The sequence below is a fragment of the Xiphophorus maculatus genome, chromosome 19 (genome assembly GCF_002775205.1).
Source record: "Xiphophorus maculatus strain JP 163 A chromosome 19, X_maculatus-5.0-male, whole genome shotgun sequence".
Lineage (NCBI taxonomy): Eukaryota > Metazoa > Chordata > Actinopteri > Cyprinodontiformes > Poeciliidae > Xiphophorus > Xiphophorus maculatus.
The window spans coordinates 18,667,412-18,694,941 of NC_036461.1; the positions used below are offsets into that span (position 1 = coordinate 18,667,412).

The window sequence follows — 27,530 nt, forward strand, 5'->3', positions numbered from 1 at the left end:
AAAAAAAATCCTAAGAATTAAGTTAGTTGACTGCAGTCTACCTTAAGATAATATGATACATAGAGACTTGTTCTGATGTTATGTGAAGCAATTCTGTTCATGGAAACACCGGGATTATCTCTTTATCATGAGTCAGATTAGATAAATTAATGGCTCCAGAAAAGGAACAAAACCTCAAATAAAGCATTTGTACTTGGATGCCTTCAGTATTGACTCAAAAGTACTTGGAAAAAAAGCACAATTATCAAAAACTTACTTTTTCTAGAGTGCAGAGTGAGTTGAAGAGACTTTTTAACCACAAATTCCAAGTAATGTACTAAAAGTGAGGATGGCATCTTGTTGGTAGCAACATGATCAACACCCTCCTGCCCCCATTTTTAGTGTCGCCCCCCATATTCCTCAAAATCTCTCTACCCCCTCCACACCCCTCCTCCCACTTTGATAAACAAATAATCTTAATGTCAACAGTGCCTAATGTAGAGCACCAATGCTTCCATCCCTGCCCCTGCTCAACAAATTTGTGAAGGGGGGCCAGGTGCCATAAGAAAGGTGGTTCGTCCAAGGCGTCAAACAGGCTAGGACCGCCTCTGGTCAGTGGTCAAGGTTAGTCAAGCTGATAATTGGCCAGTTTGAGTAAACAATTTCTTGATGCATCTCTAATCTCAATATGCCAAATAAAGATCCTTCTTTGCTTGTAGCAAAGAGGTAAAAACCTTAGCGATAGCGACCTACCTTAGAGTTGCAAAGTTTCATTGCTTGTTTGTTCTATTTTGTGTAGGCTCCGCCCTTTAAGGCTATCACTACTGGGCTTATCTCTCCCGTGCAACACTGGAAAACCTTTAGTCCAAGCTACTGGGTGGGCCCAACCTCGGTCTGTATACATAACTGTCACACAGGACAATCAGCTTCCATTTTTTTCTTCAGTGAGTAAGAAGCACTAAAAGCAAAGATGCCAGGGGCACCGCCAGGAATCTTGGGCCCCATGACAAAAATTTTAATTGTGCTACCTAATTTGAGGACACTTAATCAAGATCTAACAGACAGCCTTTTTTGCCCAAGCCCTTGCATGCTCCATGCTGATGAAGGGGTTTCTGAGAGGTGTACGCAGACAAAGACCTGTGTCATGCACACTTGTTGCTCAGTGGAATTTGGTGCTAGTCCTGCGCGCACTGGTTAAATCTCCATCTGAGTCTTTAGATTAAGCTCCACTTAAGTCTTTATCTTTCCAACAGTTCTAGTGTTAGCCCTGAAATCTGCAGAGTTTGCCTTTCATGTCTCAAGAAATGAGCCGACGGCAGCTAAGCTGTTCTGCGTCCTAACCCTGCTTTTACTCCTAAAAGCATCACAGATTGAGAGATAATTCTGACTGGCTTTTGCCCTCAGAACTCTGAGAAGTGAAGTGTTAATCTTAAGTGCCACACACAACTGCACTGTTGCTCTCATTGTCTGTCTGTGCATTACAGAGATAACTCTGCGGGACATTTCTATCTGTCCAGCACCTTTCATACTGGTTGTGTAAGGCTACATTTACTCTGGATTGGATCCCCCAGAGAATCCAGAACTCACTCCACCACCAGGATTTCATCCTTCACCGTTCTGCATGGAGGGATGCAGAACGGTGAAGGACATTTGCGGTCTCCTGGTCATGTCTGTGCTCAATTACTGTATGTGTTTTTACCTGCATGACAATTCCACATTATCTATGATCCATTTTGTTCTCTGGGTTCTGACAGAATGATTATTTTTTGGTACTCTTTAATACATGATCCAACTGATGTTTTATGTTCCTCTTGGAGAGTTCTATGTTGATTTACAAAGCACTTTGAAAACAACACAGTTGGCCAAAGTGCTATACAATATGTTGTTGACTTTATTGTTCATTGTTACGCTCTTATAGTTCATAACCTTCATTTTGCTTATTCACAGCAGCAGGTCTGTTATTTTAATCAGTCTTTCTCTGGCCAGAGTCTTATATCCTCTCTGGTCTTCTAGTACGCTGGACACCTTGGAGTGCGTACACAAAGCAGGGTTTTTGAGTTTCTGTCAATGTGCTGGCACGGTAGAGTGAGAGACGTGGTGAGACAGCAGTTCTGGAGAGAGTTTTGGAGACAAGAAGAGAACGGAGCGAAGTGACATTTTTGATTTTACTAGAAGTGTTTAAGGCGAGTTTTTTGAACTATAAGTGTGTTAGTTAGAGTTCGTGAATGTATGTGCAGAGTGGTTTGCTTCTAAAATATTTTCCTGCTCTAAACTTGCTCTCTGTAGGGCTTCCAGCAGGAGATCACTCTGAACACCAACAAGATTGATGCCCTGATTGTTTTAGGGGAGAATCTAATCCAGAAGAGTGCTCCACTGGATGCTGTGCTGATCGAGGATGAGCTGGAGGAGCTTCACTCCTACTGCCAGGAGGTGTTCGGCAGGGTGGCTCGCTTCCATCACCGCCTCATCAACAGAAGACCGGTGAGTAGTAGTAGTCAAAATTACATGAAACTATGTAGAGAGTGAGCATCTGATGCAGGATGTCTGAGCTCCCTCAAAGCTCAGATGTCTGAGTTCCCTCACAGCTCAGATGATGCTGATTAGCTGATGGTGTTGACGTGTTTATTAGCTGATGGCTGGTGGTTGAAGGCTGAAGGCTGAACTGACGTCCACCAACAGGACTATGGCGTACAATCTTGGGTGGTTTATCCCCGGGTTTATCTACAAAGATATTTGATCAGTCTGAGGTCAAGCTGCAGGGAGACCAGCTACTGGCCTGTGATGTAATTCAGAGATAGTACTTGATGTACGTATATGCAACAGGCCTGTAGTCATTTAATTCTGTGATGGTATGTTTTTGGGAATGGGGACGATGGTGGAGGAGAGACCTGAAGATGGAGGCCAATTGATCAGCACAGATTTTTAAGCATGAGGAGGAGACACCTTCAGGTCCTGCAGCTCTCCTGGTCTTCTGATGCTGAAAGAGTTTATTTACATCTTCCTCAGTGATCTTTAGAGGTTATAGAGTTGTTGATGAAGAGTGTAAGTAGTCATTTTGTATGGGTGTGGTGTGAGGTGTAAATAGATGGTTTTCAAACCTTGGAGAAGAGATGAGGTTCTTTAGGTCACCTTCCAGTCGAAGGGGTCTCCAAGGCGTGGTCTTCTTTAGTTAGTGATATTGCTAGGACTCTGCATTAGCTGTGAAGCTGTTCTTTAGCTTGTCACTGTAGCCTCTCTCAGCTGCCTGCTTATGCAGGATTCAGTTCCTGCTGCTGTAAGCTTCTTCCTTGGTGTAATGCAACTTCCTGAAATGTGAAGTGAACCATAGTTTCTTGTTGTTGCATCCACTGGATGTATGTGGACACATAGTCCATGTGCTGGATGATGTATGCAAATTTGTTTGCCTCCAAACCTTTAAAATCTGTGCAGCCAAAGCAGGCCAGGAAACATCTGCTTTGACTCATCAGTCCACTTCCAGACATTGCGTACCTTTGACTTGGAGGTTTTCAGTTTTTAAATGTAAGTTGGAGTGAGATGAATTACAGTTATCAGAGAGTCCTAAAGCTCCACAGGGGCAATGTCGTAGGCAGGACTGGACTGGCTCTCTGGCGTACCGGGAAACGCCCAGTGGACTGATGTCCATATATGAGCTGGCCTGAGATTGTCAGAATTTATCCCAAAAAATATAATAAAAAGCCAAAAATTTATCGATCGTGATGGCCCATTGGTTGATTTTCTTGCAGGACATTGGGCTAATCCAATTAAATCCTTAACTGGTTCATGTCCTCCGAGGTTATATATTCTGTTGACTGGAGTGACACAAGTGAGTGGATACATGGTGGCACTGATTAGCTCATAAAACCAAAATCGTCACTGACCCATTAATGACTAAAAAGCGGTGGAGGCAGAAAAATGTGCCAAACCAACTGATATGTTTACCTCACAGTTTGACCTCTGGAGCAGTTTCATCGCCGAAAGAGAGAGAATTAGCGTGACCCATGTGAGAAAGGGTCAGATTCAGGATGTGTGTGTGATAATAATAATAATAATAATAATAATAATAATAATAATAATAATAGTAAATGTTGTTTAACTGCAGGTTCTGGATGAGGATAGGGAGATATCAAACCATGAAACAGACCTGGACCAATCCTCCTGTGAGACCAATAGGATAGTTCCAGTTTTGGGTGGAGTCTCAGCTGGACGGCAGGCCATGTCCCACCTGCTGATACCTCCGCTAGAACGATCAGGAAGAGAAACCCCCGTCAGCGTGGACTCCATTCCCCTAGAGTGGGACCACACTGTTGACGTAGGAGAGTCAACATCGCACGAGGATGAAGAGGATGCCTCATTGTTCAGTGCTTTGTCAGGTGATCAGCAAATATGAATCATCCCTTTCTTTGTGAATCTTTTCCCTTTGGGTCTCCTACACATAGTTAACCTCCACTCTTCACCACAGATATGAGGAAGACGGAGAGTTCAGATTAATTAGTGAAAACCACAGTGAGCCTCTGGCTGGCCCTCTGTTTGCTGTTTGTGCCTGAATTACTGTGCTATTCCTTTTTGTTATTGGTTAGTTTTGATTATTAATATAATTACACTTTCCCCAACATGAAAAGTATGATAATTCAGCAACCCCTGAATAATCCAAGTTTCCAATTTATTAATCTCTTTGCATTATTCCTCTATTGAGTTTCACCTGATTGTACAGTTTTAGATTGAACAATTTTCTGGAATTTATGTCAACATGCCAATAGAATTTGCACTGTGATGTGCTTGTAATAGATGTTGTTCATTAATGGATAGTGATACTTCGTATTTTAATTTTTTTTATTTGTTTTGGATTTTTTTTTATTTTTATTTTTTACCAAAGTTACTCTGTTTCCCTCAGTGAAGTCAGTTACGCAGCGTCCCAGCTGGCACCACCCCAGCTTCCTAGAGAGGAAACGTGTCTGCAGAGAAATCCATAGTCTGAGCACCATGCCAGCTCACAACAGCAGCTCTTCACGACATCAGGGAGGCTATGTAAGAGTCTTCCTATAACCCAAATGTTAATGTTATTAGAGGTCAGAGCTCAGCTAGACTTAGGAAGCTGAAGTGTACAGATGAACTGTTTGCAGCTGACCTATAACACTGCAGACTCTGTCAGGAGACAGAGAGATTTAAATGCTTGATGAAGGTTTATAATTCACTGAATGCTATTGGACAAAAATTCCTCTTGGTCCAATAGCTCTTGAACACAGTTAACTTCCACTTTTCCCCACAGATATGAGGTGACGAAGATTTCATTTTAATTAGTGAAAATTACTTGTTAATTTAAGTTAGGTCCTTAGGTATTTGCAGCAAACAAGATGGTGTATCAGTTAGGATACAGGAAGGAGGACATGAGACCGAAACTTAAACTGTAGATGTGAGCTGGTTTATTTCATCTTGATACTCAGTGTTGCCGGCAGTCTGCAATAACAAATAAATAAAAGTTCAACTAATACAAACTAAAAAAAAATATCACATAATAAATAAACTCAACCATCCATGTGCATATAAATCCACAACATACACAAATAACCCAATTCACTTAAAGATTACATCATTAGGCACAACCTCAGTAATAAAACCACAAACAGACAGCCTTTTGGCTCAATTTAACATAAGAATCACTTTGGCGCCATCATGTGGCCAGATAAAATCCCTACTCAATGGTGGCAGCTGGCGCCACATGCCCTTAATCACTATATCTGCCGCAATAACTCAACGGAAAGCAATAACAGATGCAGCCGAAATGCAGTTACAAATAATGGGATTTAAGGTAAACCTACAAAGGCGGAGCAGGCTCAAATGAGTTCCCAGTGCTCAGAGAGCCCCACAACGTCACATACCCACTCTCCCATAGTTTACACATATAACAAACTGAATCTCGATTAAACAAACAGCACGCTAAATGCGATAACTTACTTTCTGACATCAACTTAACACTCGGAGCATCACTTCTCAGGACTGCACCACTCGCATGCAGAAAATGCAGCTAACTGACCCGGAAGTATATTAGATTGCTCTCATGAGCGGTAGTGCAGCACTAAAACTCAGGCTTACATCACTTCCTAGGATAATCTCTAAACCAATATTACAAAATAAAATACAGAAATGTCAGTGCCTTTTATACAGTCGCCCCCAAATGTGGTTACACATTTGCTAAACATAAAAGGCTTTACTAATTTTTGGGCTGTGACTGGCTGCTTTTCTCAGTGTCCTTTCCTTCAGCTGGCACAGCTGGTAAAACGACCAACCGAGCAACTGGCCTAGTGTAGACATGTCCACTAACTTTCACATCCGTTGATCTGATAAGTCCATCATCACTAAGATGAATCTTGATCACATGATCTATCAGCCATAAGGCTCGAGGCAACTGGGAATTCACAACCATAACGATTGCATTCTGCAGAAGTCCAGAAGGGTTTGATTGCCATTTGTGTCTTGTCTGTAAGCCAGGAAGATGATGAACCTTGCCCAGAAGTGATCAGGAAGAATCTGTGAGGGCTGCCAACGTCTTCGACTGAGGTTTTCTATGGGGTAGGGATCCATCCGGCCGCCCCATGAGGAGACTATTTGGAGTCACAGGGTCCACGTCTGCCACATCAGTTCATACATACCCCAAAGGCTTTGAGTTCAGTATTGATTCTACCTCCAGAAGAACTGTAAGAAGTACTTCCATCTGAAGAGGTTGGGAACCCACACAGGTCCGGAGAGCTGACTTCACTGAATCTCTCGCTCCCACACTCTGCCAAAGTGTGAGGCTGCTGGGGGATTAAACTGAAACTTAATCTTCTGGGAGGCTAGTTGCCCCTGCAGCATCTCTGACATGTTCGCAAAGGCTTCCCAATCCCCTCCCTTAAAATTGGTCCCACAATCAGACCATAGCTCTGCAGGCTTTCCTCTTCTGGCAATAAGTCGTCTCAGGGCCATAAGGAAAGCATCTGCATTCAGGCTACTTAGGAGATCCAAGTGTACTTCCCTCGTTGTCAGACACTTGAAAATGGTTCCCCAGCGTTTCTCCTGCCGTCTTCCTATTTTCACAATCATGGGCCCAAAACAGTCCCCACCAGTGGCGTAAAAGGCTGGCTTATATAACCTAAGCCGAGCAGCAGGAAGGTGAGTCATCTTCGGAATTGAGGGTTGAGCCCTCCATCGCTGGCACTCAGGACAGGTGTGCTGGTATTTGCTTATCACTTCTCTTCCATGGAGTATCCAGTAAGATCTCCGCAGCTCTGCAAAGACCCGTTCAGGGCCTGGATAATGGAGATCGATGTCATATTTTTGGATGAGAAGATGTGTGAAGGGGTGAGTAGCAGAAGTGGGGACTCGAGTCACATGAGTTGGACTCTAGTTAGACTCGAGTCATTAAAATCAAGACTTGAGACTTGACTTGAAAAAATGCTCAGACATTTTTGAGCATTTTTGACTGACTTTCACACCATTGACTTGGGACTTGACTTGAAGCTCTTTACTTGAAGAGATTTGATATTTTACTCAAGTCAAAAGTTTAAAACACATTATTTATAAAGTGGCCCCATTAATTCATTTCAGTCATTAACAGGCACAGACCGTCCCTCTGTTCGTTCACACTCCGTATGTATGTGTGCGTAGCTGCAGCACACCTAATCAAATTAACAGGATTTTAAAATAACAGCAGGGGGGAAAAACGAGAGACAAATAAACACTCGAAGCAGATATGATCCTGTTAGTAATTTCTTTTGGGTACATCAATCATGAAATATCCAACTAAAAACGGAGTGAAACATGCAAAACCTGCAAGACCAGGATCTCACATGGATATACAACAACTTCCAACTGTTTGGCATTTGAAGTTTCACAAAGAGGTAAGCGGTACTTTTCTTTTACTATGAGACAACTGACTAGCTAACGTCGTGTTAGCAACTCTGGGTTACGTTGGTGATACCGCTTATCTTTAACTTGTATGCTATGTTTAGTCATGCTGTATAAATCCGGTGATTCAAACGCATCCGCATTAATGTGCAGCATGTTAACTCAGGAAGCCGGTGGACAGTGAGCGGGGCTCTGGATCAGAAAGCAGGTTCTGGACCTGAACTCAGGGAAAAGAGTTTCTCTCTGTCCCTTCATAATGATGAACCGGGTCCAGTTCCATCACAGGATGGATGGTGTATTCATAAGGGAAACTATGGTTTCTTACACCCCTTTCCCACCCTGCTCACGTATTAGTATTTTCCCATAAAAATCCCATCATCCCCCCACTGCTCTTACGTTAGTTTTACGTAAGAGCCCTCCGCTGACAGTAGTACCGGACAGAGACATTTCCCATATTCTCAAATCCAAAAATTTGACAGCTATGGATGTATTTGAAGAAATCTATGTTGGGAAATTATATTGACAATAAATAGATTGTTTACTGCAGTCAGTGTATTAAGTCTTCTGTTTTTGCAGTTGTAACTCTTCAAATGGCGGTGTGATGGTCGTTGAAATACCATCTCCAAGTGGTATAATTTTGCTAGAAAACAAATCAAAATCCAGTAATTTTGCTATCCTTCAGAAATTGCTGTAAAAATAAAAAATTGTACAATTGTAAGGATCCTGAACGTAACGCTGTGGGGTAGTTCTGAGAGTTTCTGGATAATAATGCAGCATGTTATTTTGTGTATTGGTTAGTGATTCTGGCAAGCTTGATTCAGGCAACATGTTTTTATCAATACAGAGAGATGTGAAATTGGCTGTAGATTTAACCCCACTTGGACTGATGGAATATTTATTTTACCATCACATCCAAATTCAATACCACTGTGCTTTATTTGCAATGAGTGCATTTTGTGTTTGATTTTTAAAAGAACACATAGTCTATTATTTACATTTGGCATAATTAGAACATTGTTTTAAAGAAAACACAAAAAAGGACTCGAAAGGACTTGAAATTCCAAGCTCCCTACTTGAGACTTGACTCGACTTTTGCCTGTCTTGACTTGAGACTTGACTTGACTTGACCGTCAAGTTACTTCAGACTTGAGGACAAAGACTTGAGACTTGCAAAACAGTGACTTGGTCCCACCTCTGGTGAGTCCAGGACAATAGGATGCAGTGTCAATCCATCAAGACCTCCTATCGATTATAACGTTATAATCGACCTCCTACTCTGATAAGGCATGCTGAGGTATCCAGTTCAGGTGCCAATGTGAGTAAGTGACTTCTGGATAAAACCAAACAGATTTTGCTCTGGCAAGCAAACGACATTCCTCTGGAAGTGATTCCTGTTGAGCTCGCCTAAGGATGGCCTGTTTCGTAGCCTGATATTTCTTAGCACTAGGTGGAAAAGTTGAGAGCGTTTGCCTTTGAATTTCCTTAACAATAACATCCAAGAGCTCCTGGCATGTCTTGTACTCTATTCCATCCTGACAGGAGGGTGTGACCACCTGGTAATTGTTCCACAGAAGACAGTCTTTCGGAGCTCTGATTTCTTGTTAAAGGGCTCAGAGTTTGGCTTTCCTGGCTATGTGTTGGAGCTGTGGAGCAGAAAGGGGGGTCCATGTGACCACCTGTTTGGCACTTTGAGTTTTGCCAGAGCCTTCCCCCTTGTCAGGTCATCCGCTGGATTGCTTTCGGAGTCTACATAGCACCAGGTACAGTTTTCTGTCAACTCCTGTATCTCAGCTATCCTGGCTCCTACAAAGATTTTATAGCGACAGGACTGCGAGCTCAACCAGTTGAGGACATTTGTCGAGTCTGACCACAGGACTGTCCTTCTCATAGCCGAGGTGAGTTTTTTCTTCAGGATACTGCCCAACTGTGCTGCCACCAAAGCTCCACAAAGCTCCAGGAGAAGGATAGAGAGGGTCCGTTTTGGAGGTACACGGGAACGAGCTAGGATGAAGGTGTGATGAACCTGACTGCCACACTCTTCAGTCCTCATATAAGCTACAGCTCCATAGAGTTTCTCAGATGCATCTGCATGTGCACTTCACGGATGTCCTCTTCTAAGTTGGCTTGGGTAGGAGCGTAAACACATGGGAAGGTAAGCCGAGGTATAAAGTGTGTTAAGAGTGTTAAGTTGGGAAGCTTCCCAACTTAACACTCGGAGCATCACTTCTCAGGACTGCACCAGGAACGCGGTCTCACATGCGAAAAATGCAGCGAACTGACCCGGAAGTATATTAGATTGCTCTCATGAATGGTAGCACAGTCCTAAAACTCAGGCTTACGTCACTTCCTAGGATAATCTCTAAACCAATATTACGAAATAAAATACAGAAATGTCAGCACCTTTTACACATTACTAATTAATCTGAATTAATTTGTGGTTCATTAAACTCAGTATCAGAGATGTGGAATTGAATGATGGGAATTAGATTCAAGTCACAAATTTAATGACTTTAGACTCAATTTATTAATGTCAAAAATTACTTTTGGCATGTCTTGGACTTTCACTCCGATGACTTCACTTCCACTTGACCCCTTTGACTTGAAAATACATTTGATATCTTTACACCAAACAGAAAGTGTGTTTCAATGAAACAATGACGATGCAAGCATGCACAATCCTGCCTACTGTGTCCCTCAACCTTTGCCAATATGTTGTCTTCCTTTTGCTACAACACACACTGTGCATCTCCCGAATTGTTTTCATGCATTTCTCCTACTTCCTAAAATGATAGCAACAAAACAGAAAGAGGTGGAACAATCCTGTGTTCCAATGCTTTCAAAAAGGTTTAAGTTGGAAAAAGAAAAAACAAAACAAAAATCATCATCCATACAGGATGTAGGCTACCATGCAGCACAATGCATTACAATAATGTTAATCCACTTCCAGTGAGATCTTAGATACAGACAAAAACATGTTCAGACACATCCTTAACGACTGCATCTGTCATAAATATTAATATTATGTTGAATAATAGATTGAGAGGAAAAAGTTCTAAAGTAGAGAGAAGTGTGACATCTTTGCTGAGCTCGTAACGGTGAATAAGTGCTGTTTTTTTCAAAAAAAAAAAAAGAAAATTAAATAAAAGTAAGAAAATACTGTATATCTCTCTTGTCCCCCCTCTCCTTTATATTAAGCAGGTGGATCACCCTAAAAAAAATTGTTCTTTGTCTTAATTATTTAGGGTTAATTAATATGCTTCAGTGTCATTGTTTGGGCTTAGTGACACTATAATGCTCAGTATTACTTTGGTTTCTTTCTATCTGCCTTTATCGTCTTTTTCCCATGATACATGCCTGTTTAAACGAAAAAGTATTATCAAATGGCCAAAAAAAAGGTCAAATTATTTAAGATTCAAAGTGAAACGTGAAATGTTTAGGACTTTGACTCGACTTGAGATTTGTCTGCCTAGACTTTGTACTTGACTTGGAGTAAAAGTTATGTCCTTACTTGGGACATAACTTTTATGTCCCAAGTAAGGACATATGTCTCAATTCTTGAGGAAAGACTTGAGATATGTGACTTGGCTTCATTCACACTACAGCCTGAAGTGACCCAATTCCGATTTTTTGTCAAATTGGATTGTTTTGAAAAGGTCGTTCATACTGCCACAGCCACACATATGCGACCTGTATGCGTTCTGCAGTCTGAACGAGCAAACAACCTGAGAGTGTCCCGCATGCGCAGTAGAGGACGCAGTAGAGGACACAGTAGAGGACGCAGTAGCGTCAGCAGTAGTGTCAGCGTTCTCAGTGTTCTGCCAACAGCCATAAAAAGAAGTGCTCTGTGTTTGCGGAAGTAAAAATGGATGCTAACGGTGGAGCATAGCTTACATATTTAAAATTGTTGTCCGGCCGGAGTCAACATTTTAACAACTTAGTCCTCATTATAATCCATCATGGTTGTTGTTATTCTTTCCACTTGCGCGTATCAGGATGCAGAATAGTGATATTTGTTGAGTATTAGTGACGTTCAGTTCGAATGAATGCGACCCAAACGTTATTTTGCTTTTGAATCGGATACGTATCGGATATTCAAGTGGCTTGGGTCGCATTCGAAACAAATCCGACCTGTGCTGTTCAGACTGTCATGGAAAGATCGGATACAGGTCGCATTACGTCAAAAAAAAAAAATCGGAATTGGGTCACTTCATCCTGCACTCATTAGGTCCGAGCCTCAGAGGCCGCTTGAAATGAGGTCTAACAGTACTACAGTGCAATGCATTTTATTACTTTTTATACATTTTTTGCTGTTTAGATGTAGATATTTAGTTTTATATGATTAATACAATTTAATGCAATTCACCTGATGTAGTCAGTTTTTTTTAAATGCTTTCTTTTAATGTACTTAAAAGAAAGCTGTTCTGAAAAGCTTTATGATTTGCGTATAATAAGTGCAGAAAAAACATAGAAAAAAACTTCTCCCTGTCAAACATAAGGTATGAAGGCGCATCATTAATTCTGAATGTAACTCTGGTTCTGCTCATGTGTGTATTGGTGTTCAGACAAAGTTCATGTCAGACTGCAGTGGGAGCATTAACAATGTGAAAAGAGTCAAACTGATCCTCAATGATGACCAGGAAGTCGAGGAGGCAGGTCTGAGCAGCAGCACAGCCAGCGGCACAGGTATGTTGACCCAGTAACAAGGGTTGCATTTAAAGGAATGTCTGGTCACAAGTGAGACAATAATATTTTAATTATTCGAATAAACATACAAATTAAATGCTATTAATGAATAAATGCAATATTTTGTCACAATTCAGCTATTAATGTATGTTACTGAGATTTTATCTAGATACAGTCTACATAGAGCAGGGGACGTCATCTATATTTATGATAGTACAAGAAGACCCATATCCATTATGCAGGTTGAATCACAACAGTTGAGGGAATTGAAAGCATATTTTGTAAATAAATAACGTGAGTGTGGCTTAAGAAATTATGTGAGGTCATTATAGCTGCTTGTTTCTCAGCTTTATATTAAACTGAATGATACGTTTCCAATATTTAACTTTTTCATAGTTTGAAATTTTCTGAGACACGGAAGTTGGGATTTTTATTGTCTGTTAGCTTCTTAAATAAAGGTTTGACATATTTTACTCTATGCTTAATTAATATATATAAGTTTAACTCTCTGAGATGACTGAAATGATTGAACTTTTTTCATATTAGCCAGTTTTTTAAAGATGTTCGTGTAAGAACTGTGTTTTGATTCATCTACAATTCATGAAGCTAAATAGTTTCATCCAACTATTTAGCTGGATGCGTTCCAGCTAAATATATCCGAGCTATATCTGCTAACTGCAGATGTATTCATGATGAGATTGAATATAGATATATTTACCTTTTCACATGACCCTTGTATGAAGGACCAAAACTGACATAATAAGAAATAAAAGCATAATTACATATTTAGTTTTTCCATGTCCTTACACACGAGTTTCCGTCAAGAAATGTATATATTTTCTTTTTCATTTCCCCCAAACACGGGTTTTTGTCACGAAAGTAGATATTTTGTTTTGTCTTTTCCTTATACAAGCCCTCCTTCTTTTGTCATTGCCTCCTCTCCTTTTTCTGTTTGTCCTTTTTTGACTTGTCCTTTTTCTGCTTCTCCGTGTGCATCTTTATGTTAATGAGGAGAGCTGCCTTCTATGTCCATCTCCTCTACTATTGGCCAAAAGAGCTTTAGAACCAACGTCACTGCGTAAGGCGTTGACGGGTGTTTATATCTCCCGCAGTTGCTCGGTGCCATCTTTACAGGCCACAGACCAAAACAAACTTTATCCCGGGGTTTATATTGTGTGACCGACTTCAGTGAAGTTAGTTTCGAGTTGGATATTGGATATCCCAATATCCGCCAAGCAAGCGGCATTTAGCTCAAGGTTGATCCGATTTATGAACGCTAATGTCAGCCAGCCGTTCTCAAGCTCCCTCCTCAAGCGCTCAGAGGTTCACTTAGGGACTGTCAACTGTCAACAGGAGTGTTTGGTATTTTCCAAACCAAACAATCAAATGTTAATAAATGCCTTGCCTTGTGACTTTATGAATTCATGCTTTTATATGAGACACACTACCCTCTATTAAAATGTCAAGTCATATTCAATATTTTAAATAATTTTAATATTAAATAATTAAATAACCTATTTTTTTAGTTTAAATTTAGTATTTCTCTTCAATAGCTTCTAGGTCATGTGACCTATTGAGTCAAAATCTGTGTGAAATTGTTCTACCAGTCTGTACAGATGAGGTACACTCATTTTTCCCCATTTTAGATGTTTTTATATTTTTTACATTATTTTATATCAAAAAATATATGTGTTTAATAGGTCACGTCATGTGACCCACTAACAATCAATCAATCAAATTTCATTTGTATAGCACAATTCAGCAGCAAGGCATTTCAAAGTGCTTCACATTATCAAAAACATAAAGTCATGTTCCATAGTCATGTAACATTACATTAAGTCATTAAATTCGTAATTGATTACGTTTCAAATACAACTCAAAACAGGTGGGTCTTTAGTTAAGATTTAAAGGAAGTCAGTGTTTCAGCTATTTTACAGTTTTCTAGAAGTTTGTTCCAGATCTGTGGTGCATAGAAGCTGAATGCTGCTTCTCCTTGTTGGGTTCTGGTTCTGGAGATGCAGAGCAGAACCAGAACCAGAATCTGAGGGGTCTGGAAGGTTGATACAACAACAGCAGACCTTTACTGTATTGTGGTGCTAAGCTGTTCAGTAATTTATAAACTAACAGTATTTTAAAATCTATTCTCCGAGCTACAGGGAGTCAGGGTAGGGAAGTTAGAACTGGGTTTATGTGCTCTAACTTCTTGCTTTTAGTGAGAACGCGAGCAGGAGTGTCCTGGATCAACTGCAGGTGGAGGATTGATTTATTAGGCAGACCTGTGAAGACGCTGTTGCAGTAATTGTTAGGTAAATTGTATATACAGGTCCTTCTCAAAATATTAGCATATTGTGATAAAGTTCATTATTTTCCATAATGTAATGATAAAAATTGAACATTCATATATTTTAGATTCATTGCACACTACCTGAAATATTTCAGGTCTTTTATTGTCTTAATACAGATGAATTTGGCATACAGCTCATGAAAACCCAAAATTCCTATCTCACAAAATTAGCATATCATGAAAAGGGTCTCTAAACGAGCTATGAACCTAATCATCTGAAACAACGAATTAACTCTAAACACCTGCAAAAGATTCCTGAGGCCTTTAAAACTCCCAGCCTGGTTCATCACTCAAAACCCCAATCATGGGTAAGACTGCCAACCTGATTGCTGTCCAGAAGGCCATCATTGACACCCTCAAGCAAGAGGGTATGACACAGAAAGATATTTCTGAACAAATGTGCTGTATCAAGGCACCTCAGTGGGAAGTCTGTGGGAAGGAAAAAGTGTGGCAGAAAACGCTGCACAATGAGAAGAGGTGACCGGACACTGAGGAAGATTGTGGAGAAGGGCCGATTCCAGACCTTGGGGGACCTGCAGAAGCAGTGGACTGAGTCTGGAGTAGAAACATCCAGAGCCACCGTGCACAGGCGTGTGCAGGAACTGGGCTACAGGTGCCGCATTCCCCAGGTCAAGCCACTTTTGAACCAGAAACAGCGGCAGAGACGCCTGACCTGGGCTACAGAGAAGCAGCACTGAACTGTTGCTCAGTGGTCCAAAGTACTTTTTTGGATGAAAGCAAATTTTGCATGTTATTCGGAAATCTAGGTGCCAGAGTCTGGAGGAAGACTGGGGAGAAGGAAATGCCAAAATGCCAGAAGTCCAGTGTCAAGTACCCACAGTCAGTGATGGTCTGGGGTGCCATGTCAGCTGCTGGTGTTGGTCCACTGTGTTTTATCAAGGGCAGGGTCAATGCAGCTAGCTATCAGGAGATTTTGGAGCACTTCATGCTTTAGCTTTATGGAGATGAAGATTTCATTTTTCAGCACGACCTGGCACCTGCTCACAGTGCCAAAACCACTGGTTTACTGACCATGGTATCACTGTGCTCAATTGGCCTGCCAACTCTCCTGACCTGAACCCCATAGAGAATCTGTGGGATATTGTGAAGAGAAAGTTGAGAGACGCAAGACCCAACACTCTGGATGAGCTAAAGGCCGCTATCGAAGCATCCTGGGCCTCCATAACGCCTCAGCAGTGCCACAGGCTGATTGCCTCCATGCCACGCCGCATTCAAGCAGTCATTTCTGCAAAAGTATTCCCAACCAAGTATTGGGTGCATAACTGTACGTAATTATTTGAAGGTTTACTTTTTTTGTATTAAAAACACTTTTCTTTTATTGGTCGGATGAAATATGCTAATTTTGTGAGATAGGAATTTTGGGTTTTCATGAACTGTATGCCAAAATCATCTGTATTAAGACAATAAAAGACCTGAAATATTTCAGTTAGTGTGCAATGAATCTAAAATATATGAATGTTCAATTTTTATCATTACATTATGGAAAATAATGAACTTTATCACAATATGTTAATATTTTGAGAAGGACCTGTATTATTATCAAATATTTGTTGTTTCATGCGCCTTTATAATGTTCTTGTCTGATATGCCTTTATTTGTTTCATCTTAGCATAAAGAATGTTTCTTTGTTGATGAATTACTTTGATTCCTTTCTCAGAAGGCCTCTCTGAGGAAGAGCAGAGAACCGTTTTCAACAGGGTTATCGTTCAGCCGAAACCTCTGCATCCTTGACCTGTTAGATAGCTATAAAACTGTTGCCATGAAGCAAGTGTTGTATAAAGTACTGAAATCTCAGAGTCAAGTAAAAGTACAAGTACCTCTCCAAAATATGACTTTGGTAAAAGTCCAAGTCACTGACTGAAATGTTATTTGAGTTAAAGTCTTAAAGTATCTGAAACTTCTTGTACTTAAGTATGGAAATTACTGTAAAATGGATGTACTCAAGTAATGTAATGAAAAGTACAAGTAAAAAGTAAAACAAAGCAAATGCAGTTTGAATGACATTTTTTATATTTTGGTAAACTTGTCAAATACACTTAAAATAATGTACACAACCAAGTGCAGGCAAAATTAAACCTGCTAATAGATATACATGCAGGCATCATTTGGTTAAGAAAATTAGGTGCTTTACCTATAGCACAAGGTTAACTTAACCTGCTTTACAACTGAACCAGCTTCTTAGTATACCCTCCAGGACAGAAAATACAAAGTTTTTGTAAGCCTTAAGTTTTCCCTTCAAGTAAGGTCAGTGCTGAAAATGAGAAAAATAAATAGTACAGAAAATGCGGCCAACATGAAGAAAAAGAGCTGTTACGATTACTCTACTTCACAAATCAGTGAATCAGTCAATGCTACAGTCAGTAGGTGGTGCACACAACTGGTCACTATGGAAAAGAAAAAAAGAATTGGGAGGGAAATGCAGCTTATTGGCATCTGTAAACCTGGTTTTGAACTTGTATGCCTTTCCTATATTCGTTAAATTTAGTCTAAATTGCTATCGCTATGGCTTCTGTCCCCCCTTGAACAGAGGAGTCTAGGTAGCCTGCTACAGTCAACATTAGACCTAAGCTAAATACACCAAGTATGGAACTGAAACAATGCCAAACAAAGTTCATTTATGGTCAACGTTTCACAATACAGTAGTGCCTAGTGACCAAGCTATAGTTACTGAAACAGGAGGATTATAACCATTTCATAAGAAGTTACCTCGATGTGTTTCTTCAAGTTGGACGGGGAGTTTTTGTAAGATAGAATTTCCACATCTTCGGGCAGGAATAACATAAACTGCATCTTTAACACCCATGAAAGCGTGTATTGTGTTTAAATAAGGCCATGGGCTCTCATCACCAGCTGGTGGTTCCCCTGGAGCCGTGTCCGACGTAGTTGCAGTCGTTGTGGTCTCCGTCTCCAGCTCCATGTGACTGCTGCTGATTGCGAGACTTGCTTTGTGTTTAATGGGAGAAGCGAAACAGGTGTATCCTATTGGTGGTGATGAACAAGCACAGGCAAGCAGGCTACGGACTTTGTTCGGTAGCCTACTTGCTACTTGCTAATCAGTAGGTGGGGTCAAAACACTTTGTTTCTCTCTCTCGCTTTTTTGTAACGAGTAACTAAACCACACATTGAAAATGTATCGGAGTAAAAGTACGCAATTAAGTTCGGAAATATAGTGAAGTAAAAGTGAAAGTCATCAAAAATTTTTATACTCGAGGAAAGTATGAAGTACTCCAAAATATACTTAAGTAAAGTAGTGAAGTATTTTTACTTCGTTACTATACAACACTGTGAAGACGTACAACTTGCTCTGTGTTATCCTGTGTCTGGAACAGAATAATCTAGTGTGTAGATACCATGTGTTTTGTTAGTGACTAGCATTTGCGTTGCAATTATGTGATTGAAGTGTTTTCCCCACCCCTTTGAGACGCTCTCTGTAACAGGGATCCTAACAGCAATAAAAAGGGAGAACGGACACATATGTTTTCAGAACGGAAGAGATGTGTGACTGAAAACATCTCTGGCTGTTCTCCTCGTGAGTGCAAAAGAATCTAACTCTATTGTCTTTCTTGTGTGTGTTAAATCTGTCTCAGTAGGTGTTTAAACCTGACAGTAATCAATACGACTAAAGATAAACATGGATGAGTTTCTCTAGATCTCGCTGAAACATAAGTCCTCTAATGTTCTTCAGGTGATAGAAGGCCAACTTTGTGACTGTCTTAATGTGGCTCTGAAGGTTCAGGTCAGAGTCCATCACTACTCCCAGGTTTCAGTAACTGAAGTAATAACTGAAGTTTAAGTTTAAGTTCAGCTACATTCCTGGCATTGTTTCTTTGGTTTTAAAGCTCTTCATTTACAACAATTCAACTCATCTGACCTCTAGGTGGGATTGAATGCTGGGAGTTGCAGCAAACCCGAAAGCCCACTGCTGAGACAAAGGTTAAATGTCATGACCTTGAGCACTGGCACAAACTCAACTCTGACCTCTGTGATGTCACCTCCTGGCTGGGCAGGGTGCTCCCTGAGCTGGAGAGACTGCAGCACATTGCTCCATCCCCCAGCATCCAAGACATTGAGGTCAACATCAAGAAACTCAAAGTAAGGTCATGTGAATGCTGACCACTGCGTCACAAAACCTTTAATAAAAAACATTAATCTAAAATTAAAATGTTTCCTTTGTTCACATCTGTGAAGGAGATGCGGAGGACCTTTAACACCTACAAGTGTCTGATGATCTCTGCCAACTTGAGCAGCCATTACTTCCTGCAGGCTGACGATGCTGAGCTCCAGGAGCTGCAAGAGGCTCTGTGCTCGACCAATCACAGCTGGACTCAGGCCTGCAGCACTCTACAGAGCTGGGAGAGGAAGCTACATTCTGCTCTCATGCAATGTCAGGTCAGCCCCACACATTTCCATTAGTATCTAGAAGAATTTCACTTGAACATGACATATTTCTAAAATGTGGCCTCACACTGTTGATCTGTTCCTGCAGGAGTTTCATGAAGCATTGCACTCACTGCTATTGTTGCTCTCTCAAGCTGAGAACAAGTTGCATGCTGTAAACATTTTCAAGCTGTCAATTCCACCGTCTAACCTGATCCAGCAGCAACACACGCTGATGGTAAGAAGGCTCAAATTCAGTTAATCACAAAGTGGGGCTGCCCTGATCAGGCTTTTTGTGATTTGAGGGTTGCTGCTGTGACAGGCACCGACAACCTTGTGGTCACAGCTCCGATAAGCCACCTTGACAATGGAGGCATGGAACACAGTCCACTCAGAGTCAATGTCCCTCATCTCTCCCGGAACGTGTTTGAAGTTCTGCCGGAGATGGGAGTTAAAGCTCCATCTCACGGGGGACTCCGCCAGACATTCCCAGCAGACCCTCACAACACGTTTGGGCCTGCCAGGTCTGACCGGCATCCTCCACCACCACCGGAGCCAACTCACCACCAGGTATTGGTCAGTGGAAAGCTCCGCACCTCTCTTCACCCAAGTGTCCAAGACATATGGTCGCAGATCCGATGAAACGATGACAAAGTCGAACGTCGAACTGCGGCCATATGCTTGAACATTGTGTTCGTTATAGACAACAACGGAACACTGCTCGAGTTCAGATCGGGGGGGTCGTTCCTCCTAACCACTCCCCTCCAGGTCTCACTGTCATTGCACTATGTGCAATGAGGGCAGTGAAGTCCCCCAGCAGAACAAGGGAGTCCCCAGGAGGGGCACTCTCCAGTACCCCCTCTAAGGACTCCAAGAAGGGTGGGTAATCTGAACTGTCATTCGGCCCGTAAGCACAAACGACAGTCAGGACCCGTACCCCCAACCGTAGGCGGAGGGAGGCTACCCTCTCATTCACAGGGGTAAACCCCAACGTACAGGCGCCAAGATGGAGAGCAACAAGTATGCCCACTCCTGCCCGACGCCTCTCACCGTATGCAACTCCAGAGTGGAAGTATGTCCAGCCCCTCTCAAGGAGACTGGTTCCAGAACCAGAGCCATGCGTCGAAGTGAGACCGACTATTTCTAGCCGGAACCTCTCAACCTCACACACTCCGGCTCCTTCCCCACCAGAGAGGTGACATTCCACCTCCCAAGAGCCAGCTTCTGCAACCGAGGATTGGACCTTCCCTCGGCCGCCACCCATCTCACATTGCACCCGACCCCTTTAGCCCCTCTCATAGGTGGTGGGTCCATGGGAGGGGGGACCCACATTTCCTCTTCGGGCTGAGCCTGACTCCAAAGTGGAGCCCCGGTGACCCGCGTCCAGGCAAAGGAACATGAAGTCCAAAGGTCATTTCCATCATCGGGGCCTTCGGGCTGCGCTTTGTCTGGTCCCTCACCTAGGACCTGTCTACCTACCAGGGGCATAAAGCCCCAGACAGCATAGCTCCTAGGATCATTGGGGCACTCAAACTCCTCCACCACGATAAGGTGGCAGCCCGAGGAGAGTAGAGCATTGAAACTATCAATGCTGTTAAATTTGAGTTAATGGTTTCAGCATCGGTAAATGAAAAGATTTTAAATAGTCTAAAATGAAATTCAAGATTTTAGGTATCTAGTAAGTATATTTTTTAAAATTTCAAAGAGCAATCTTCATAGTTAGATTGTTTGGTTACCATAGCAATAATCAACTAAGCATGGATCCCTCTTGAAAGTCCACTTAGGTGGTACATTTTTATCTTTCTATTATTTTAATTTTGCTATTCTGTGCCTTGAAACTTCAAGTGCTGAAGGAAGCTGAACTTATCTCAGGTCATAACTTGACCTGAGATTTTCAACAAACTCCCAGACAGGATTTCACAGTCTTGTGTCACCCTCTGTTGCAGACTCTGCAGGAGGAGCTTCATTCCAGACATCGTCAGGTTTCAGCTTTGCAGGAGATCTCTTCCCAGCTCCTGTTGGAAGCCACTTCTGAGGAGAGTATAGAGGCCAAGGAGAAAATTCATGTCATTGGCAACAAGCTTCATGTGTTGCTGCAGAAGGTAGCTGCAGCCCTGTGTTCACTGCAGGAAATAGTGGTAGGTTCATGTTTATTTTCTGGGCATTTTATTTACTCATTTTTCATTTTCTGCATAAACACAAATAAAAGCTTTGAATAAATAAACTGGTCTGTTATGTAGAGCTAAAACAATCTCAATATTCACAAATGCAGAGAATGCATAAACTGCTGGCCCATTAACATACTAAGTGGGCCGGCAGGTTCACATGTTCACAGGATAATTCAGGGTTTCCGCAGTGTACTATAGGCCTGGCGGCCCGCCATAATTTACTAGCCCCACCACCAGGTTAAGTCTTTCTTGTTTGTTTTCACAAAAATGATCATAAAAAAAAGTTGTTGTTTTTTTTTTTTGAATCCGGTGTTCTGTTTGTCTGTGCTACCTGTAAATCCGTCCTACCTTGTGGTAATGCACATGCACACATTGATGCTACGTCACATACTGCTTAATCAGCAGATTTCTTATAAATACGTCCTACCTGTGGAAGTGTCGTTTCATGTGTTTTATTTCATCAAAGATTACGGTAAGCTTTATTTAATTTATTTTATACCTGGCTTTCATTAAGCTGATGTATTACTTCATGATTTTAGTTTACATGGCAGCAGCTTATAAATATATTTATGGCTTTAAACAAGTCATTGTTTAGCGGTTAATCAGGACAAAATATGTTGTTTTGTGGGCTATTTTGTCCCTATATTTTAAAAATATTTTAGTTTAATTACACCTTTTTTTATTTTTCTAAATAGATATTGGTAGCAATACTATGTGGGATTGAAGCTGTCTAATAGCAGTGTAATATTAGTGTATATTAATCATATCCCATCATTTCAGTGCCCTGCACAGTTTGGTGGACGCATTGTGGCTGTGCTGCATCTGATAGCAGACATACAACGTATTAATGCTCAAAAAAGATCTGCGGTGATCTGCATATGTCTGTGTTTAATTTAATTCCAAGAAAAATGTGTTTCCCCTGTTTGATACTGTTTTATTCTTACAAACACCTCTGTATTCATAATATTTTTTAACAAGTAGGATATTCTTGTAAAAGGATTAGTGCTTTTCATTTTAAACAGGTAGAACATTCAGATGAAGGAAGTGATCTTCTTGTGGTTTCGTCATGTATAGAAATTGTTCCAATGCTAAGCTAAGCATAACTCCTAAGCTTCCACTTCAGTCCCGTCACTCAAATAATGTTATCCAATATATTTAACATTACCACAACCCGCTATAGTTTTCTGTTTGTAAACATGACCGTAGCAGCTTTGGACGCATAGCACCGACAGACAGACTTAGCTGTCTATCCATCCTACGGTAGGAAAATTTGAGGAGGTAGCAATGATAGTCAGAACACCTGTCTTGTGCGAAATTCTGTTCCCCTGTGTTTTTGTTTTTACAGAGAAATTGGTCAGAAGCACTGTGAAAATGGTCACATCTGTCTCTCTGGCTGCAATGCGCGGTCCCGACACAGGGGGAACAGATTTTCACAGGGGAATAGAATTTCATACAATACTGGTAGTCTTTCTTTCTCTCTTTCTCTCTCTGTCTCTCTCTCTCTCTATTTTTTAAGAATTTTTTTGGCACTAGTTGCCTTTATTTGACAGCAATCTGACAGGAAGGGGCAGGGGGAGGGGAACTGGAAGAGTGAGGAATGGGCCAAACTAACCAAGTAAGGGAGTCAGACTCTAGACACTGCGGTCTACAGTCTCTTTATGCGGGCGCTCTCTAAGCACTGTGCCACGCAAACACCCGTATTCCGGTAGCTCTTGCTGGAATTTTCAGTTTCTTTTTGGTAAATTATTTACATTTTTACACAAGTTGGGCTGTCTGACAAACTCACCTAGTTTGCCTTCTTTCATTTTCTTGAAAACATTAGTTTTGTCACGTGATTATGACTAGTCGGTGCAACCCCTAGAATATACAAATATTGACTTCTACCCATATTGAGGTAGGAAGCAATAAAGGTAAAAGTGGCAATAAAGGTAACTGAGGTGTTAGTGAGAAGCTAACAGAGCCTTCACCTGATTAAACCTGATGTGTTCAAAGTGATTAAGATTTATCTGTTTGTCTTTACTTCAGGAGGAGGCTGGTTTTCAGGCAGCTACACCTGTTAGGTAATGTCTTTATTTTTCTCCATCCACTGACATGTAGTCATGTAAGCAGAATGTTGACATGATGAATGTCAACATTCTAAAATAATGACATTCATCATTTAACTTAAACGAAATACATGTTGTTTGAAAAAAGAGAAATTAATGCAACTGTAAATCTGGAAATTGCTAATGTTTTTAATTGAACAAGTCTATGAGCATATATTTCTAGGTGTAATTTTGGATCACAAGTTGGGAAACGGTATATCTAACATGTATGTAATAATATTAGGAAAAACAAGGCATATGTTGAACAACTAAACTTTGCACACTCCAACGTTATCGTATTGACACAATGCAAAAAAGAGTATTAAGAAAGATATTCAATGTTTGAGATCGGGAGCATACGAATCTTTTTTTTTTCTTCAAATCACAACTTCTGAAATGTATGTATTAAGTACAATTTAAAGCAGCACATAATATGTTCAAAGCCAGAAAGAATATGCTTCCAAAGAATATTCAAAATTTATTTAAAAGTAAAGATTGAAGGTATGATCTGAGAGGAAAATATAATTTAATAAACCATGTGTAATAAATTACACATTGTGACCTGCACATACTCTTAAAAATATGTGCAGTTCAGCTTGGATGATAAAATTAAGCAAAGTAAAAATGTTGCACAATTCAAGAGCAAAATTAGCATAAATAATGTTTATAAAAATGAAAGTGATAGAATGCTATTTTATTTCTAAGCTGTGTGTATATGTGTATTAAGCTTTGATCAGTAGATGATAGAGGAAAATTTTAACAAACTAATTTAAGAACTTGTATTAAAACTCGGAGCATGAAGAAGCAATGGCTTATCCAGTCCTCTCCCCCATACTGAAAATGTTAGTTGCTGCTAATGTTTATTTTCCTGTATTTGATGTAATTTAATGTTTATATACATTAACACACATACAATGTTTATATACATTTTATGTATATAAACTAAATGTTTATATACATATATATAAACATGTATATATTTATATACATGCTTACTGTATATAAGCATGTGTATAAACAGAAATTAGTATGCATACTAACTTCTGTTTCTGCTAATTACTGTTAACAAAAAGACCTTCAAAAGAGAATAGCAATGCAGTTGATGTTAGAGCAATCAATAAGCTACTTAAGGACCACTTGTCAGGTTCTGTCTAACCACTGATAGAAGCAGTGCAGGAGACAGTGCTAGGTAGGAGACATTCTCCAGAAGAGTTTCTCTGGTTCCATTAGTGCGTTGTAGGAACTGCTAGCTGACCACTGTGATTAGGTTCCAGCACTTCCTAAGCTGACTTGAATTTGACGTAAGCAGCTACGGGTTTGAGAAGTATTTATATTTCTTTATCTTTTTATATTTTGTTAAATTACATTAAAGACAAACATGTCTATCTCTGTCTGCTTGCAGGGGAGAGAGAAGAGATCTGTCCCTCCATCGACCTTTGCTCTGCTGGATCATACGAGCTGCCTTCTCCCTCCACATGCTGTTCCTGGTGCTGCTGGTCCTAGTCTTTCTGGTACCGCTGTCTGACCAGGACCACAGCTGTAGTCTGTCCAACAACTTTGCCCGATCCTTCTACCCAATGCTGCACTACACCAATGGCCCTCCACCAACATAAGAGCTGCCAACCCAAGACACCTGTGTCAGAGATCTCAGCCATACTCTTTACTATATCGTAGTTAGAACTACCGTTCTCCTACACAGAACAAGTGATGTGTTTTTTGTTATAATTATTCCCTCGGGATTTAAAATAGATTGTTTATTATTTTAATCTAAAGCCATATTGGTTTATTTTGAAATTTTGTAATTTTTAAACCAACATTTTTCCACATGAAGACCCTGCTGCAATAAACTATATGACACAAATAAAGTCCCAAAATACATTCTAATATATTATAATATATATATACAGTATATAATATATAAACAAATGGGGTGCAACTTAGAAATATTCTAATATTTCTAAGTTGCACCCCGTTTGTTTTTCAATAACTGCCCTTCATCCTTTTCCACAAACAACACAAAGTGTCAGCAGAGGAAGAGGAGTAGCACCCTTTTATATCACTGCCAGTTTGTTTTGTTTCAGAAGGCACAAACTTTTTATACACTATTAAAATGAATGTTCTTTGCTTATAATATTGCTGTTTCAAAAGATGACAAAGTGGAGATGTTTTTTAAATGCACAGAATCCTCTAGAGACAACAAGTAGCATAACTGTAGATGCAATAATTCTGAATGTGGATTATGATGGTTAAAATGCATTTTAAAGCCATTGCATTATTTTCTTTTGAAAAATACAAAAAGACACACATTTGTTCTGATTGTCATTTTTGAAAATTTTCCTGTTAAGCAGATTGTTGACTCTAATTTGACAACCAAAGAGTTGAAGAGTTATGCTTTGGCCATAGTTGACCTTTTTGAGGATTTTAGTCAAGTTATGCTCCATTTTATTGTCTGATGCTTTCAGTAAACATAGACAGGAAGTGTTAGGTTGAAGCTGACATTTCAACCTGACTGAAGATGGCTTACCCCCTTTTTGTGAAGGCTAACAGGGGAATATGGGCTATTTAGATAACAAAGCAAGAGCTGACCTCATTTTCTACAACATTTACATTCTAGCCATCAGGTAGAAGTCATGGTCAGGATTAGGAAAAGGAGAGCCCAGATATTACCAGCTGTTATCTGGGCCCCCAACAGAGAACTGTTGGGGGCCCAGTCCATCAACCTGGAGGTGTCAGAGTAGAGGTACACATCCATCTAGCCTTAGGAGAAGGTTTGGCTATTTCCTGGACGTATTTTAGAACTGAGTTTTCCTGCTTTGAAGCCCAGCCAACAAAAATGGAAGGGGGTGTTGAGCATCCCTGTGTAGCAGGATGGTGTTCATTTGTTCTGGTTGCAAAAACATCTGGAACTGACCTGACAAAACAAGTATAATTTAAGAGTTGTCTTGAATGTTGCTGTGAAGATAAACCAACAAAGTTCCCCCAAAACATAAATCTGTTTAGATAAAAGCATCTCACAGACATTCTGTAAATATAAATAGAAGGTTTGAATGTAGCCACTCTAAAGGCAGACAGAATTGAAACAGACAAGAATTGTAAAGTTGTTTTATTTTAGGATCTTTTATTTATGAGATGCAGAGATTGTCATTTTTACCCGATAATAAACTGCTATTTTGCTGTTCTATGCTTGCAGTGATTCTGGGTTTAAGAAAAAGTTTTCCTGACAGACAAGTTTGACAGACATTAACATTAGCAAGACCTGATATTTTCAGTAATTGTAGACAAGGTGATCTCAGCATCTGATCTGGTCATATGTGTCCGTGCGTGTGCAAGCTAAAGACAGGATAGAAATAAACCATGACACAAAGGCTGAATTTACACATTTCATGGATAAACATATAAAAAGCACCTTAATGTTACATATTCAAGATATTTGGAAACAGCAGCTGTTCAGTATACACACAATCCCAAAAGTTTTATATCTGTGAGCTATGAGTTTATGAACAACTCTCATAATATCCTTATTTTCTACAGAAGGCACAACACAAGAACTTTAATTTTAAAATAAAAGTGAAAAAGATTTCAAACCAGTATGAAATTCCTGGCATTTTTTACAACACATAAAGTTAATTAAAGCAAACCCATGTTTACTCACAGCAAGAGAGCTTGCTATGAGTAGAAGATCATCTGCATATCATCAAAGGACAATGAATTAGGGATGAGCACTTATATTGTTTATCATAATAATTTTTTATAAGACTTTTATGTATCATTGTCATGATATAATTAATGTTTAAAAGCCCCTAAATCTGTCTGCATTGTCAGATTTACTATTTTTCACAGCTTGTTCATTAAAGGTGTATTAATAAAATGCTGTTACTGTGTGCAGTTTCGTGATACAAATCACGCTTCTCTATGTAACGGTAACCTAAAGAAACGCATTACAGATAAGTTGTTTTTTGCAAGAGCAGTATTTGTTTGTGGGTATGACATACA

The 27,530-nt window shown here is 40.3% G+C and overlaps 1 protein-coding gene across 2 annotated transcripts in view; it reads left to right on the forward strand.

Moving 5' to 3' along the window:
• Window positions 1-25,330, forward strand: part of syne2 (spectrin repeat containing nuclear envelope protein 2) — an 82,566-nt gene extending 57,236 nt beyond the window's left edge. For both annotated transcript variants that reach the window (XM_023353279.1, XM_023353280.1), the window contains 10 exons: window positions 2,266-2,460; window positions 4,079-4,349; window positions 4,871-5,004; window positions 12,423-12,543; window positions 18,786-19,000; window positions 19,097-19,297; window positions 19,395-19,523; window positions 21,232-21,423; window positions 23,479-23,513; window positions 24,940-25,330. In XM_023353279.1, the coding sequence (XP_023209047.1) occupies window positions 2,266-2,460; window positions 4,079-4,349; window positions 4,871-5,004; window positions 12,423-12,543; window positions 18,786-19,000; window positions 19,097-19,297; window positions 19,395-19,523; window positions 21,232-21,423; window positions 23,479-23,513; window positions 24,940-25,150 (1,704 nt within the window). In that variant the 3' untranslated portion in view covers window positions 25,151-25,330. The remainder of the gene's footprint in view (window positions 1-2,265; window positions 2,461-4,078; window positions 4,350-4,870; window positions 5,005-12,422; window positions 12,544-18,785; window positions 19,001-19,096; window positions 19,298-19,394; window positions 19,524-21,231; window positions 21,424-23,478; window positions 23,514-24,939) is intronic.
• The last annotated feature ends 2,200 nt before the right edge of the window (window positions 25,331-27,530 follow it).